The sequence below is a fragment of the Arvicanthis niloticus genome, chromosome 1, assembly GCF_011762505.2.
Source record: "Arvicanthis niloticus isolate mArvNil1 chromosome 1, mArvNil1.pat.X, whole genome shotgun sequence".
Lineage (NCBI taxonomy): Eukaryota > Metazoa > Chordata > Mammalia > Rodentia > Muridae > Arvicanthis > Arvicanthis niloticus.
In genome coordinates this window covers 132,673,688-132,691,342 of record NC_047658.1, presented here as the reverse complement: position 1 = coordinate 132,691,342, position 17,655 = coordinate 132,673,688, and the positions used below count along the sequence as shown (strand labels likewise).

The window sequence follows — 17,655 nt, the reverse complement described above, 5'->3', positions numbered from 1 at the left end:
CTAAGCCCTGGAATTAGGCATGTGACACCATGCCTGTGTGAAACCCTAGACAACTTTGGCATTCCAGTCACATTCCCCTTCTCCTTTTTCCTTCCTTTTTCCTTCCTTCCTTCCTTCCTTCCTTCCTTCCTTCCTTCCTTCCTTCCTTCTTTCCTCCTCCTCCTCTTCTTCCTCCTCCTCCTCCTCTTCTTCCTCCTCCTTCCCCTCTCTCTCTCTCTCTTCCCTCTCTCTTCTCTCTCTCTCTCTCTCTCTCTCTCTCTCTCTCTCTCTCTCTCTCTCTCTCTTCTTTCTTGGTTTTTCGAGACAGGGTTCCTCTGTGTAGCCCTGGCTGTCCTGAAACTCACTCTGTAGACCAGGCTGGCCTCAAACTTAGAAATCTGCCTGCCTCTGCCTCCCAAGTGCTGGGATTAAAGGCATGTGCCACCACTGCCTGGCTTCCCCTTGTCCTTAAACACTGTCTGCATGGAAGAAAGCCAGGGTGATGGGTTTGGTTTCCTTTCCATTTTTCTTTTCTTTTTTTCATTTCTGGTAAGAATACATCCAGTAGAATCTACTGCAATTATGATGTAAAAAATGCATCCTTATTACAGAGCATTAGGCAAAGCATCTCTAGAAGCGACCTCAGTCCTCTGTGGTTCCAAGCTGTCACATTTAGCTTCCCCACAAACTCAGGAGGAAGGAAGAGAGGCTGGGTTTGGAGAGATGAGTGTATTATCCAAACAAGGGCCCACATGTCTCACCTGTACACAGTGTGAGGAACGTACACTTCCCGGATAGGAAATTCCAGAATCTCCTTGTGTGGCCGTGTCCGATTTTCGGGAAAGGGTTTGACTGGCAGCATCTCAGGTGTCAGGCAGCAGTTCATCACATCGGGTGCTGGGGATATCTCCAGCCTGAGTGAGCCTAGGGCAAGCCATGAGGGAAAGGACAGTTACTGAAACCTGTCATGTCAAGAAGGAACCCAGGGTTACTGTGTTGGGTGAGCTGTGGGAGCATATGTGTTTTGGAGTTCCCAGATAATTTCCTATAATTTGAGATTTTAAAAGCCTGTCATGATAAATTTTGAGATTATCATTTTATAAAACCAAAGTAAGGAGTTATACAGTAAGTAGGAGCTGACTAGAAGGGCCAGATCCACCACATTACAGCAATATATGGTTAAAAAAACTTTCAGGTATTGATAGCAGTAAAAGTTGGTGGGCTTTGGGTTGAGGTCTCTCACCTTGTGTGTCAATGAAATACAGAAACAGCACATGCTGTATAGAAATAGCATATGGGCAGTTGCTTGAAAGTAAGTGTGTATTCGTCTGCCAAATCATCCTGTTCGCTTTAAATACCAGACTTCCATATAACATTTTGTGTGATAAGGGGCTGTTGATGTGTTCAAATGATTAGACCAGATCTAAAGCATATTATTTGTAGAATATATCCTTTATGAATGAGAAAGCATTAATAGACTTGTCAAAAATGCACAGCAATTTAGATTCTTCAAATGCAAAAATCCATTTTGCCCTCGGCAGTTTTTATAAATGAAAGCATCAAACAGGAAATGTCAATCACAGATGGTTTGGGCATAGTTCACGAGTGTCATAGCTAGCTTCTGTTGACAGCTTGACACAAACCTGGAATCACCTGGGGAGTGGAAACCTCAGCCTGAAGAACCGTCAGGATCAAACTGGCTTATGATCAAACAGTCTGTGAAGTATTTTCTTGATTGCTAATTAGTGTGGGAGGGCACACCCCATTGAGGGCAGGCAGGAACACCCTTAGGCAGGTGGGCCTGAGCTGCAGAAGAAAGGCAGCCAAACATGATCCTGGAATCAAGCCAGTGAGCAGCGTTCTTCCATACTTGCTGCTTCAGCTCCTGAGACAAGGGTCGTCTTGAGCTCCTACCCTGGCTTCCCTCGATGATGGACCACAATGTGAAGAGTAAAGCCACATAAGCCCTTCCCTCCTCCCAGTAGCCTTTGACCAGCACCGTATCATAGCAACAGAAGCAGACTAGACCAGCGATGCTAAAGAGAAGTCAAGCACACCTGGGATGGATTTGACTCTTCGCTGCAGGGATGAAGACCTCTTGTAGTCAGCTAAAAACTTAAATAAGTCTTCATCACTGAGGCGATCTCCCTCCTGCCAAGAGATGCTTAGGGTTAGTGGGGAGGTTCTGCCAATTCCTGGACTTGGGACCAGCTATTTCTAAGATTTCTCCCTGAAAGCCATTTTAAAATGATTACCTTTGCATATTCTTTCTCTCTTTATTTTCCCCTTCCCTCTGCTCTCCTCACTTCTTCCCTCTCTCCCTCCCTCCCTCCCTCCCTCCCTCCCTCATTCTTTGCTCTTTCCTGAGATATGGTCCCACTAGGTAGCTCAAGGTAACCTCAAACTTGCAATCCTCCTGCCTCAGTCTCCTGAGTGCCACCACACTTAGCTTATCTGTTTTATTCTAACAAGTCTCTCTGAAATCACTTAGTCCAAGCACGACTGCCCCAGGCTCTTCTCAGCCAACCTCTCATCAGCATTGCTGCAAACAGTCTCTACTGCTCTCCTAGGCAGCCATCTGACCTTGAGGAGCCAAGGTCACATGTGGCTGCCTTGTAATGTTCATGAACAGAAACTCCTCTTAGTCTCTGAAACAATGCTGAACAAGCTCACTTCTTCAGAGGTACAAAGATGGGAAAAGCATCTTTCTTTCTGATTTCATTGTGTCACCTTTGTTGTGAATAAGGAAGGTGTGTGTAAGCCCCAACCTCCACATGCCCACCATGGGAGGTGTCTGGCCAGGGGCAGACCTGTGGCAGGTGCAAGTGAGCTTTCTGGGATGGGCCACTGTGTTTACACAGCTGTGATGGATACACTGAGAGGCACAGCCCCAGGAGGACTGTCTCTGGATTGCTTCTTGCTAGGGCTGTGCCTTCTCATGTCTGACATTGCCATATTCCTTCTGTATCTAGCATGATGTGAATGGGCTTGGGGAGACTCTCATTGCCTATCGTTTGGTGTGACTGCCTCACGGGAGACAGCCCACCCACTCTATTAGGCAATTTTCTTGCAGACCAATATGAAGATGAACTTTCATAGAGTAACGCTGTTTCAATGAATTAGTAATTTTACAGAATTCCTGATTTGATTTAAATAGTTTTAGGAAGTTGGGGTAGTTGATAAGGAAGGTTCAAGAGATGGTTTAAGTGGTTTTGCCAGGAACATATATAACAAAGACAAAGTAGAATGTGTCCTCTCTTTGTACTGAGGGCTATACAGGCTAGAAAAGGGGCATGGTGAGCTCTCATGCATTACTAGCACATAGTCGTACTTGTGGAAAGGAAGGTCTGAGGCAGTTTAATGCTTAAAGAAAACACTGTAGGTTGGCTCTCAGTCCTTGATCTTGTGAACTAAGGATATCGTCACAGGTTTTGGTGTGCACTATGAAAAGGCATTGCTAGGAACAAAAAGTAAATGATCCTATCATGAGTATGAGAATAGAGAATTATTCTAAGACATAAGATAAATGATTTGTTTCTTGGTAAATACAAAACTGTTGTCAGATGGCATAGGGGAAAACTAGCTACAATATTGACTTGGCTTGCTTCAACTTTGTTAATCAATGATAAAAGAATTATTGCCTCGAGGTTAGGATAGATTTGTGGAGAGAAAGATAGATGAGAAATGTTCAGTTAGTTGTGGGTTTCAAAAGAAGAATATATAATCTGTAATCATGTAATTTCTCTCTGTGTAATGATTTTAATCTGTTTTTGAAGAATATGTTTTTGTGATGATTGTTTTTAGAGACTATGTTACTTGTGGCTATATGATCCTTTTTTCTTACATAGAGGATTTTTGTCTTAGGTATAAAAAGGCTAAGAAAAAAAAATAAAGTTGTTGGAGTCTTGCTTTATCCACTGTGTGTGTGTGTGTGTGTGTGTGTGTGTGTGTGTGTGTCCCCTTTTCACAGGCCCCAGAGAATTAAGTTTTGCTCCCTCAGAGAAAAAGTCTGCTGAGTGATTAGCTATCAACTCCACACAGTTCCTGACCTGTGGCAACTGGCCTTCCACACACCTGCGTGTGCTCTAATCTTTGTAACAACCCAGCTGAACAGATGGCACTAATTAACTTCTCTGATCACATTACACTACTCCTTTGGCTCTAACACCCTCACCAATACAATCAAATTCAACTGCACTGTAACAGAAACAGATACCTGCTTGAAGAAGATGTTAGTGGCCAAGGTGGTGGCTTTGAAGTTGGATCCAACTCCATTTTCCTCTAAGGAGAGGCTTCGCTCCGAAGGCCTCCTGGATTGGGACAAACTCCTCCTCTCACCCACAGAGTTTCTCCCTTGAGGAAAGCAGTTGTTATTCTTACATGTCAGAACACACACCAGTTATTGCTGAACCCACCATCCTCCCACAGGGCTCAGCCTTCCTTAGTCCCCCTCTTGAAGACCCTAATATTCTTCCTAGAGTAGAGAGAGCCCTAGTGGCTCTAAGTCCTTCCTGCTGGAGAACAGAGGTGGCCATGTGTCAAGCGTCTGGACTCAGCCAGTGCAGTCTGCTGACAGGCTGTTGAGTCAGCCTAGTGTTTGCTTTGCTTTTACACGTGCGTTTCTCTGGGAGAGCACACACTCACGCATCCCTGAAAGCACCGGGGACTCAAACCAGCTTGTGCACATTCTGGATCCAGTTTGCCTCTGTTCTAGTGTGGATCAGGCAACAGAAGCGCCCTAGTTGACCTTTTCACTGGAAACCAGAAAGGGCTGAGGCTCTCAAACTATAGCTTCCTCATTTCTTGTTTCTTTGGAAGAATCAGGTTGAAACCTTGTGTCTTATATCCTGCAAGCCTGTTCTGTTGTGAATAGTCCACTGCCTAGAAAGCACAGCTCTTTAATGTTCTATTATGCCTGGTTTGTATGCTGATGAGAGCTACCTAAACTCTAAACTGTAATGTGCTGGGTCTCTGGTTACTTTTTAGGAAATCAGCTTCAGTGCTTAAGTTGAACTATCCTCAACTTAGACCTAACTAACATCTCAAGCCCTCTGCCTGAATTACTTGGACTTGAGGTGCCCACGGAGCTCCTCCACACTTTTTGTAATACGTCAAAAAATAGAATAGCCGCCTTAGAAAAACTGGATGTGAAGGTCAGAAGGGGTGAAGTTTACTGACAAATCAGAAAGAATGCAGTTCTGTCTGGTGATTATGCAACAGTAACTCCAGGAGAGCAGCAACAGTAACACCCTCCCTGGCCTCCACTCCTTGCAGAAGGCAACATTTCAGAACTGGCAGAGCCAAGGAATGTATGAAACATCCCAGGGTAGACTCAGATATTTGCAGAGTATGAAGGTGTTTAGGAAATCAGAAACTTCACCACAGGTGGTGGACGTGGGTCCACTTGAAAACTAAAATCACCTGGACTTTTCCACCCTGAAACTGTAGACATGACTGGTTCACATTTATGGAGAGGTGATGAAAAGGGGTCTCTGTGCAGTTAAGTTAGAACAGCAACAACGGGCTGCTTTTGCGGCTTACTCTCATTCTACTTGGCAAGACAGACTTTAGGAGACTAGAGATTTTGCTGAGAAATCAAGAGTTTTGCTCTTCAGAGCTTTGGTCAGTGCCCACTCCTCTGTGTGGAAGCCAACCATGGTGTCTTCGTTTAACATACTGTGCACCTCCTCACCGCTTGCTCTTGTTATTTTCAAGCATTTTAATGTTTGAGATGGGATGGCTGCTCAAAATTAACTTTTTAAAGGCTTAAAACGCCATACAAAGTTCTTAGTATAAGAGTGTACTTAAGGCTCCATAATTGCTCACCAGAATCGTTTCGGTCACTGACCAAGCACATGCAGTTCTATTTATGATCTTCCTCACGCCCACCCGCACACCCTCTAGCTCCCCCAGGTCCTTACTAATGAGCAGATAACCTCGAAGCTGGTGTATGGGGGAGCCCTCTGCTTTCCTGTCCCAGATGGAGATCTTACCAACCCCAGGCTCCACATCTGTGCTCTCCCTTTCAAGGGTGGAGACGTTGAAGAAGCTTGCTAAGCTAATGGGGGCCCAGGCGAAGGGCATCCGGTATTTCCCCAAACGTTGGCAGAAGGATTCAGCTTGAAGTTTTAGTTTTTCAACCTTTTCTTTACTCTGGAGGAAGATGGTAAAGAGACAAGATGAAATAAATAAACAAACAAAAAAACCCATCAGCACCAAGTCAGCCGCCTGCAGGGGGTGGGGGGTGACAGCAGCTACACTGATGGGTCTGGTGGGGGCGGGGCGGGGGTGAGTCAACAGGAAAGCAACAGCTGAAGTCTAGCTGATAAGGAAGCAAAGGTTACAGAAGGAAGAGATTCTTTTTTTCTAATGGACAGCAATCAGTTAGCAGATGACATTTTTTTTTTTGCTATGAAGACATGCCCTAGGCTTGTTACAGCAGCCAACAGGCAAACACATCGTTTACCTAGATAACTTCAATTCCCCTGAGAAAAGCCTGGGAGAGAAATGCTAGTATGTTATCTATCAAAGTCCCAAGAGAATCTACTTTCCAAAAGCTACTTTAAAATTCTAAAAAGACTCCTAATTATTCCTCACAATGTCACTGCTGGTGATAATGCTTCCAGGAGTTCTTCCTAAATTCACACTAACAGATTTTAAAACACAAATATCTGGACCTATAATGTGCTAATTAATGACGAGCTGGTTCCCAGCTACTAATCCTGCGTAAGACAACAAATACCTTGTACTGTTGAGGAAAACCAGGAGCTGTTGCCCTCTTCTGCTTATGGGGCCGGGGCATCCCTCTCGAGGTGGCGCCTCGGAACCAAGGCAGCAGGTGTGTGGCTTGGTCTAAGCCAGAGTTCACACTGGCCAAGTCATATTCTTAGGGTGTTCAATCATATCTTTCTTTTAATTTTTTTTTTTTGTCAGTAACTGGCTTCTCTGTGCTCTTTCATGAAAATACAATGTACCCATGTTTTAAAATGGAAAGTATGACAGTCTAACTCCACCATTTTGTGGAAATGTTGAAAATCAGTTCATCCTAAGATGCTCCCAGTACTTAATAGGCCATACCTTCCCGCCATCGCTTTCTTTGATGATCATGTAGGGTTCTGCACAGTCTGCGATCTCTCCTTGCTGAAGGACCTTTTCAATCTACCAACAAAAATAACATTAAAACAAAGTGGGTGAATTATATTTATATAATGGGATCTATGCAACCATAAAAATCATGTTTAATGACAATATTTAGTGACATAGGGTGTTCATTACATATGCTCTCTCTGACTTAAAAAATATAGCATGGAGCCAGGTAGTGGTGGCACATGCCTTTAATTCCAGCACTCGGGAGACAATGGCAGGAAGATTTCTGAGTTTGAGGCCAGCCTGGTCTACAGAGTTCCAAGACAGTCAGAGCTACACAGAGAAACTCTGTCTCAAAAACCACACACACACACACACACACACACACACTGTGGAAATTATGACAGAGTTTCAGAGGAGAAAAAGGTACAAAGCATATTAAAAAGATAACAGCAAATGCTAACCGTGGTTTCTTTATGTGATGGGATTATGTGTGTTTTTTATTGTCTTCCTATTGCTGATGAGAAGTTTCTATTTTTTAAACAGTAAACATGTGTTATATCCACAATAAAAATGCAATAAAAGTTATTTTGTAAAACAAAACCCAGGAGATACATGTAGGAAGTGAAAAGCTCATTTTCTTTATTATTGCTTACAAAGTAAAAATGAGACATGGTCTCCGTAAAAGTCAGGCCTGGAACTAAAACCTTCCACAAAACAAATAAATGAACAGATTAAATGGCCTGTAATTCTGCCTTTGTATTTCCTGTTAGGGTTGCTTTCCTGTTAGAGATTTGACAGACTTAGAAGGAAATGCCTTGAGACGGTTTGTCTTTTCAGTCTGCTAATGAATGCTAGCACTCGCAAGCATCTTCTATCTTACTTCAAGTTAAGGAGTTGACAATCGATTGTCATGAATACAGGCACCATGTTTAGGGCAAAGAAAGGGAGAAATCTGAAATGTTCCAATTCTTTACTCAAAGAAAATTTAAGGAAACTTAGACGCTAAGACTTAGCTCCATTAAACCTGTGTCATTAGTTGAGACACCTGAAGCAGAAATCTGGTCAACACAGGCCATGGGCACACACTCTTAACAGGCATAAGTGAAGCAGAAACTATTTATCTGACTATCCTAGTGATGGTGGTGAGTGCACTGGAGTTTCAGAGGAAGTCTCACAGAGCTGCTCAATGGACAATGGTTCGTCCCAATAGAAAGTCTCTTTCTACACAAGAGGTTTAAAAGCTTGTGCCATAGCCAGCAGTGTAAGAGAAGGCTGACCCTGAGAGATGAAGCAAGCTGGAAACATGGGCGCAAAGGGCTCGAGCCAGAAACTGACCAGTGTTCTGAGCGCCAGCGTTCATCCGTTCACTCACTCAGTATCTATTCCAAAGGTCTGCATGTGCTGGCTGCTGGGGACAACAGCTGTGAGCACAGGAAACATGGCTCCTCTCCTCCTAAAGCTCACCAGCAGGGCTCCGTAGATCGAACTGAAGAGAGGCTTAACTTCCATGAATTCAACAAATAAAGACATGGTCTTTAAAGTAAACCTTGAGTAGTTGTTAAGACTCTTTCAGGGCTGGAACTGTAGCCTAATGGCAGAGCACTTGCTTTTTATGTACAAGGCTGTGGGCTCCATGCCCAGCATGACAGGAGGAAAAGCAAGGAAGGAAGGGCAGGAAGGCAGGCAGGCAAGTACAAGTGAGGGAGGGAGGGAGGGAGGGGGCAGGAAAGAAGGAAGAGAGAGAAAAGAATAAAGAAAAAGAAAAAGAAGAAATGGGTTCTGGTAAGAACTGTCAGCTGGAACTCTGTCAAAAGGAATGGCCATATCTTGCCTTCATTTGAAACCCATGGCAAGGCTCCTCACGATTTAGAATCAAGAGTCTAGATCTGACAGAATCAGGAACTACCATCCCCTTGGCTGCCTTGGTTAGGGTGACTTTCTGAGAAGAACTTCAGTCTGATACCAGGCCCTCGTGTCTGGTCCTTGGCTGATGTGTAAGCGTGTGCGACTGTGAGCCCTCGTAAGCACGGGCATGAGCAGAGGAGCACATGGAACAGCTGGGAGCTTTAAGGTAAAAAGGCTACCTTCCAATGTACCCATTAAAGCCAAGGAGGCGGGTTTAATGCCTAGCTTATCTATTTTTAAAACTTTAAAAAAAAAAAAAAAGCTTGAGGTTCACACCCATCCTCACTTCCCCATTCTCACTTGTCAATCAAATCCTTTCATGTCCTCGAAATCTTAAACTAAATCTCTAAGCCTGAAATAATCCCTCAAAGTAATGTATGTGATAGCTGAACGATGTGACTCGGCCTAGAATACATGCAAGATCTTGATGTTCATCTTGGGGATAAAAATAAGAAAGAGAGAAGCCCTTTCTTTACCACATGACATTTGCCTTGGTTGTCTAAATGCTACAATACCATTTAGTATGTATTTGCAGGAGAGCAGCTCTAATGAAGACGAAGACACAAGCAAGATTGCTTTCCAGGGTAAATCTAAATTTCTTAATAATTCATTATTTTTTATTTTATGTATTTTGTGTTTTGCCTCCCTGTGTGTCTGCATGAGGGTGTCAGATTCCCTGGAACTGGAATTACAGACAGGCATGACCTGCCATGTAGTTGCTAAGAATAGAACCCAGGTCCTCTGGGAGAGCAGCCTGTGTCCTTAACCGCTGAGCCATTTCTCAGGCTCCTAAATTTCTTAATTATATCCATACATCTTACAATGTATTTGTTACTGACAAATAAGTACACCTCCACATTAAGAAAATTGGAGAGCATGTGTTGTCAGTGGTAGCAACCAGCAGATTACCATTATTAGATAATTACTGTAGGTTAATAAAAATCAAGTAGACCTGGAAATAAAATTAGCTCTAGAACCAGTGTGGTTTTGTTGGCTGCCCATTGAGAGAACCGTGTATTTAATGGCAACACTGTAATAGCGGAAATTAAGTTTTCCTGTATGGTGAGTACCACAGTGAGAAGCATGAAGAGTTTACAATAATAGCAACAGATACACTGTCTTAGCAAAAGACTTACTTTATCAGTTTATTTTTATTCTTTCTTTTTCAGTTCCTGGGGATTGAACCCAGGCTGGTACATGTTAAGCTAGTACTAATACCTAATATTTGTTGTTAGATTCAAACTAGTAACTTTATTATGTAGAGAAAGGCTCTGGTCTTCTAACGTTTTCTGGCACGGACAATCTCCAGTGGAGTGTCGTCCTACTTTTAATGGCCCCATGGATTTTGACTCTCACTAGACACATGTTCTGTAATAGAGGAGAGAGTGAGGTTGGCAAGTGCAGCCACATCTCAGGTTGTCAGAGGCTGGACTGGGGCTGCTACGCCTGGGTGCTAGTGACACATGAACACTGCGAGGACACCTTCCATCATGGCCTCCCAGACAAGGACTGCTGAGGGCTCTTCCCTCAGTTAGGAAGGGGCAGGCTTTATCTGAAGTTGCAGATCAATGTGATCACACTACTGCACAGGTAGGAAGCCAAGTCTGAGGAAGTCTGTGTCACAGCAGGTTACATAGTGTCTGACTGCAAAGTCAGGATTGCAACCTCCGACCACAGGCCCTGCAAGCTTCTAGTCTTCCAGCAGAGGTTACTTGTAAGGGCAAGTGTTGGCGAGAAGGAAACAACACAAACATCACAGAGGACACACAAGCCTGTCGTGTGACTTCTGTCAGCAATGCTGACAGAACAACATCTGATAACAACATCATGTTATCAGAATGTGTAGCTTGGACTGTACGTAATCACCTTGACAACCAGGTAGATGTCTGAAGATGGGTAGGTGACGGAGAACACTGCAGACCTTGCTTGACTCGATGGGTCAACCGAGGGTGTGTGAGCTCGCAGAAACCCTTTGAACTGGTCAGAGTTCAGGTCACAGTGGAAATTTTCTGAGATCTGTAAATGATCAGCATGGGGAAAAGTCAGTTAGAGGTGTTGTGGTTTTGGTCTCAAATGCAAAAAGAGTTGAAAAGTCACAGGGAAATTCTGCTAAAAGAAGTATAACCCTGGACAGGGTTAGTGACTGCTACAGAGTCTGATATTTTGTTATGATTTCTACACAGTTTGGAGCCAGATGAGCAACAGTTAATTTTTATTAACTCAGCAGTATTTTCTGGGTATCAGTGAAATGCAAGGGACTGCACTGAACAAGAGGGGCACACACCTCTGCCTGGCTTACAGTCACGGTGAGGAAAAAGTGGAAAAGCCAACACAACAAACCACAGTAAAAGCAAATTAAGCCACTACACTCACACACAGAGGCACCATGGAAATTTTAGAAAGTACACAAGGATTGGAGCAATGAGGAAAACTCCTTATGGAGGAGACATTAGAGACAGATGAGCAGTTCTCACAGGCAGGGCTGCAAGGCACAGAGGGCAGGGAAGGAAGCACAGACAATGATCTCAGAGGCTGGAAGCCCTGGACTGAGTCTAGTGAGCAGTGTGGCTCGGCTTGACTCTGCATCAGAGAGGGAGAGAAGAAGAACAAGAGCAACCCTGAGGCAGCCTGTCATGCATGCTAAAGACTTAAAGACGTTGTTACCTGTGGGGGGAGGAGGTCAGTACAGGTAATGCATCCTGAGCATGGCATGCTCAGCGCTCTTGGGCTTTCTAATTTAGGGTGATGTGGTAGCCATTACTGGGTTCTTTCTGTCCTTGCTAAGAGTGGGTTAGTGAGAGTTGGATGCTGAGGTACTTTCTAGCCATCACATGGACAGTTAGAGCGATCACGTGACTAACTTGTCTGCAATGAATGGGGAGCAGAAGTGAGACATTACATCTCCAGGCCTCCTCCGCTGGCCATCTCAAATATTTCATATCGCAGGTACCAATGGTCCTAAGAGGAGTGACTGGGGAGAGGACATATTGAGGAAGGAGGAGCTCTTAGCAGCCTAGGTTTCCTAATGATTGAGTGGAACACTAAGGGTGCCACTCACCCTTTACCTTGAACTATTAAGGAAAAAAGACAAGGACTTTTTACTCTGTAAGTCAGTGGTTTTAAGACTGTGATCCTCTAACAAGATGTCACCAGATGGCTTCAGTACCCTCAAGAAACCTGTTAGAAATGAAAATTCTCAGCCCCCTTCCAGACTTACAGGGACAGAGACCTGGTGAAGAGCCTTAGACCCTGTGTTAGACTCTGTATTCCAGATGATTCCATGCATACTAACATCTGAGAACTGCTGTTTTTTTTTTTTAAAGATTTTATTTATGTATTTATTTATGTGCATCTATGTGTGAGTCTATGTGCACCTGTTTGTGCAGACAGAAGGTGGGAAAGTGTTGCTGCTCTACTTCATCACTTATTACCTATTCCTTCAAGACAGGCTCTCTCCTGAACTGTGCTTGTTTGTGTGTTTTTGTTTGTTTTTTTCTAGCTAGGCTGGAAGGCAGCAATCTCTTGTCTCCACCTGCCTCAGAACTGGGGTTACAGGTATTTGTGGGGACACTTGACTTGCTATGGATGCTAGGATCTGAACTTTAGTCCTAATATCTGTTAAGCTATCTCTTCAGCCCTGAGAACTCTCTCTCTCTCTCTCTCTCTCTCTCTCTCTCTCTCTCTCACACACACACACACACACACATACACACACACACACACACACACACACACACACACACACACACACCCCTGTTGTGCTTTCTTGCAACCAGAAAGAGGTTGAAAACATGAAACCCCAAATTATATGGAATGTGTGGGATGGGATGGCCTTTTTCGTACCTTTTTCCTTTCTTTAACGTCATAGAGGGCAATACTGGCAAACAGAGGCTCAATTTCGATCTCAAACCTGTCAGAGAGAGGGGGTGGGGGGAATGAGAGAACATCAATATGGTTCTAGCCTGTATATGTTTGAATGTCCTAAAAGCGCATGAATATATAAAAACCATTAAACATGTGAATATGATTCCATAAATACAGGGATAACTCTATACAAATATGAGACACACACAGATATATTAATGGGAAAAATTACGAGATGTTAATGAAAAATTCCAGATCATTTGAGGTCATGGTGGATACTATATTCTCTTTAAAAATGTTTGCTTAAAAAAAAGTGCTTGTTGGTGGTACAACAAGAGAGTGAGCTGAACAGAATCTTGTCTGATCCAGAACACTATCTCATACACATCATGCTGGGGACTCACAAATGTTAGACAGGTACTCTGCCTCGAACCCACCCCGCCACCCCAACAGTATGTATTCCTATTGTAGCTGTCATGTTCTAGAGAACACACTCTGTTTATTAGGCAATGGACTTGTTTACATTCTTCTGTTGATACCAAATCTCTAGTATTTGGGGCTGGAAAGTTGGCACAGCAGCTAAAAACAAGTACTGCTCCTGCAGAGAACCCAAGTTTGATTCCCAGGACCAACAACAGGAAGCTCATAACTACTTGTAATTCCACTTCCTGGAGATCTGACACCCTCTTCTGGCCTCTGCAGGTACCTGGACTCATATGCCCTCCCCCACATGTACACATAATTAAAACAGAAAAAATTAAAAAGCTCCAAATATCTACTATTTAATGCTAAGGGATAAGACATTTTAATAGAAAAAAAGGAGAAAATATTTAATTGCTTTTCCTTAGACTTATAGTAGAACATTAAGATGCTGACTGAGCCATGATGCCAATGAGTAATGTGCCCCTCCCCCCACTGCTGAAGGCTGTTAACTTGAGGTAGATTGAAGACAGGAGAGAGAGAGGAGTGATTAAGTACATGGCAAATACTGAGGTGCCCTGGCCCTGTCTGACTTAGAATGAGGAGCTCTTGGGGCTAGGGATTTATTTTAGAAGAGTACTCACCTACCATACATAAGCTGTAGGTTTGGTTCTGAACACACACAAACACACACACACACACACACACACACACACACACACACACACACAGACAAAACAGACACCCCACTAAAACCAGAAACAGAAGCCTCTCATATTAACCTTGACTGATGATTTCTCCTGAAACTGAAGGTTTGAAGAAAACACCTCCAAACTAATTCTTTCCCATGTTAGACATACATGTAAAATACAGGTGAACCTTCCCAGTGTCTCAGTTTAACCACTCGTGACTTTAGATACTTACTGTCCACGGACAGCAGCAGTAAAGAGGCTGGGCAGTTAGTATTGCCTCAGAAGCCATGCCAACTGGGGTGAATTTTCTTTCAAGGAATATGTGAGGGAGTGGCCTTCCTGTCATATAGTTCTTTCTCAACAGAGAACATTTTGGGTAGACAAAAGAGTTAGCTGGTCCACAGCATCTTTAATGATGAGATAATCTGGAGTAATGGCAGACTCATGGGCAAGGAGCAAACAGAACTGAGTTCTGCAGTGTCTGCAGTTTCATCACCTGTTACTGGTTTTTTTCTGATTCTATGTGTTTACCTGCAAAGTAAGGAAAGAACACTGCTTTCCCCATTTTCCATGGATGTCTTAAGAATCATTAAGATAAAATAGGTAGCATATCTACTGACCAAAGGGTAAACACATTGCATGTATATCATAATATTCTACACATATATTATATATACATATATGGGATATGATAAACCCACTTGAAGGGACAAGTGATTCATTCCACTTATGGGATGTATTTATATAGTAAAATTCAAAAATAGAAAGTACTGTGGTAGCTACCAAGAGATGGGCTGGAGGGGGTAATAGGGAATTAGTGTTCAGTGGATACTAAATTTACTTTGGAAAGATAGAAGCATCTAGAAATGGATAGTGGTGATGGTTGTAAAACAATGTTTTTGCACTCATTGCCACTGGACTGCATATTAAAAATGGTGGATTTTGTTACATACATTTCACACACACACACACACACACACACACACACACACACACACACACACCACACATCAACAAATACCTTGCCAGAAAAAAGCATTTTTTTTCTATTCTTCAGTTTTTCTATTCTTCAGTCTTGCTATGTAGCTCAGGCTGGCCCTAGAACCTAATGTAATGCCCCTGTCTCTGCCTCTTCAGTGTTGGGATTACAGGCATGAGCCAAGATGTCAGGCAGGAAATAGAACTTTAACTGAGGGCTTCACTGTATAGAGGTTTACCATGTCTCCTGGCAGGGTCAACCTGTACTTATCGTGTACTTTCTGACATGCAGAAGGTCTGAGCACTGCTGTGTAACAGTTAAACTGGTATTGAGTGGCTAAAGGCTGTGTGTTTCAGGTAAGAGAGGAGAGAAGTCACATTATGAACCTCTTCCCTCCTCACATCAGTGTGACACAGCTCACACTTCTGCTCTACCGGGAGGCTGCAGTGCAGAGAAACTCCTGGTAGAGGCGACACATGAGGACTTGAGAGGCAGGTTGCCAGGCCACCTCTTTTAAGCAGAGGGCAGGGGCTTTTTCTACCATGATTCTCCCAGGTGTGGTCCTCAGACACCAGCATTTGAGGCAGCCATGCAGGGGTTCTGGATCCACCTGAGGTCTTCTGAGGTAGAATCCCTTGTGGGAAAATAGCTATAGGAGGCCTCCCCAAACCTGCATTCAGACCATCCTTGGCTCCATTTAATGCACACTAAAATTTTGATGTTAAAGAGTCTTCTGAGTGGAGGTTACATTGCACATGATGGTATTAAATTTTAAATGAAAAGATTCCCCTACATGAAATACAAAACAGAAAAATACTTTGTAGTCACTAGTTTTTTTTCCTTGCTATTCAGAGTTTGCAGAACTGGTGCCACTGTAATTCTTTTTTCTGTTTTCTCAAGGCTTTATCTATTTCTCAAAAGCAAAGTAGGAATGGTGGTAGAGATGAATACATGTTTAGAAATTTCCTAGCTAATGAAATCTATGGTATTAGAATTGTTTGTGGACATCAATGGTAAAGTATGTCTTCCACACTGTTGTTAGTTTTACTATTCATATTTTCACAAAGTTTCTAAAATGTCTTTCTTTCATCCAATTTACAGTTAGGGCCATTTCTTTGGTTTCATTCTTCTCTTATGGATGTACAAATAACACAAATGCCACTTAAGTCACTTGAACATGGCAAGGGCATGTATGTATGTATGTAGCAAGGGCACTACATATATCAGTTTTATTTAACTTCTCCTTTAGGAGCTGGGAATGCATCACTAAAAACTGACTTGACAATTCTCATTAAAGAAATTCAAGTGTCTCCATGTTTTTTAAATAATTCATCTCTAGCTCAGCAGGACATTTTCCCCAACCTATGAGAACAGCTGCTGTGGGTTTATGTGTTAGGTAAGTCTAGAAGGCTTGTGACAATTAGCCTGGGGGAACATTCCTCTAGTTCCAAATCTAAACTGCATTTGACAGTAGCCCAATTGAATGGGGGTAGGTGTGGCAGACAGTGGTGCAGACTTTCTGAACAGAGGGAACAACCTCTTTCAGTCAATCCTCCTGCTGATTTTTGAGTTGCAAGGACTAGAATTTGCCTTTCTGTGCCCATTCCTGAAGACAAATCTGGTTTATAGGCTGGTTATTTCAACATATACAATGAGAGACCCTGGCATAGCATGGGGAGCAAGCCAGTAAGCAGCACCCCTCCATGGCCTCTGCATCAGCTCCTGCCTCCAGGGTGAGTTCCTGTGCTGATTTCATTCCATGAGGGGTGTAGAAGCCTAAGGCAAGTAAATCCTTTCCTTCCCAACTTGTTTTTGGTGATGGTGTTTCATAGCAGTAGTAACCCAATCTAGGACAGGGGTCAATTTATGGGTCTCAAATTCACACATGCCAGACAACTATTCTATCATCTAATTACACATCCAACCCACTGTTATTTCTCTTAACGTAAGAAAGTTAATAATTACCTCATATGCTTAACTTTCCTAGTCACTGGGTGTTTGATTTCCATGCTACAGAAGTCGGGTTGTTAAAGGCTTTGTCGAAAGAGTCCAGGTAATCAACTTTAATCTCTGTTTTTTTACCATTACCCAACGCTCCTCTCTATTGAAAAGATGCTGGGAGAATCCTCTTGACCCCAGCGCTGATGATGGAACATAGTTTTTATCTAAACCCAAGGTGGACATCAGTACAGTGGATGTGAGCCTGATACTTACTTCAGAGTCAGCACCTTGACCAATATTCTGTTGCCCAGATGTTCCCTAGGACATTCTGGTACTGGCCGTATCTCCACAGCATCCTCCTGTTAATAATCACATGGTAAAGAAATCGTTAGCACAGGCCAGCACAGACACCATTTCTTTGAGAACGACTTCAAAATATTAAAGGGTGGGGTGTAGGGCTCTCAAGCATTTTACACATTCCAGTTTACAAGTAGTTGGTGTGCTAATTACACCACGTTCCTCTCCACTCAATAAAAGCAGCCACTGGGACCTCGGGCAAGATATAACTTTCAGCCCCCATCTGAATTTCTGCATTGTCTCAAAAGCCATAAAACAAAGCTCTACACAACAGTTTATGGTTCATTCTTCGGATCCAGTTAGACTGGACATCCTCCCACTCAATCCAGGGAGAGTGACTGTGACTGTCTGAGTCATCCTGTCCCCTCCTGTACTTTGTTCTCTCATGTGATGTCCACTTCAGTGTCTTGTGTTACACCGAGTGTCTCC

The 17,655-nt window shown here is 43.2% G+C and overlaps 1 protein-coding gene across 2 annotated transcripts in view; it reads right to left on the bottom strand.

Moving 5' to 3' along the window:
• The window catches only part of Dock8 (dedicator of cytokinesis 8), a 192,763-nt gene that overhangs the window by 99,165 nt on the left and 75,943 nt on the right, over window positions 1-17,655 (bottom strand). For both annotated transcript variants that reach the window (XM_034504951.3, XM_076918617.1), the window contains 8 exons: window positions 17,143-17,228; window positions 12,817-12,883; window positions 10,840-10,989; window positions 7,057-7,137; window positions 5,973-6,132; window positions 4,196-4,332; window positions 2,037-2,130; window positions 741-903 (listed from right to left, as the gene is read on the bottom strand). In XM_034504951.3, coding sequence (XP_034360842.1) covers window positions 741-903; window positions 2,037-2,130; window positions 4,196-4,332; window positions 5,973-6,132; window positions 7,057-7,137; window positions 10,840-10,989; window positions 12,817-12,883; window positions 17,143-17,228 — 938 coding nt within the window. The remainder of the gene's footprint in view (window positions 1-740; window positions 904-2,036; window positions 2,131-4,195; window positions 4,333-5,972; window positions 6,133-7,056; window positions 7,138-10,839; window positions 10,990-12,816; window positions 12,884-17,142; window positions 17,229-17,655) is intronic.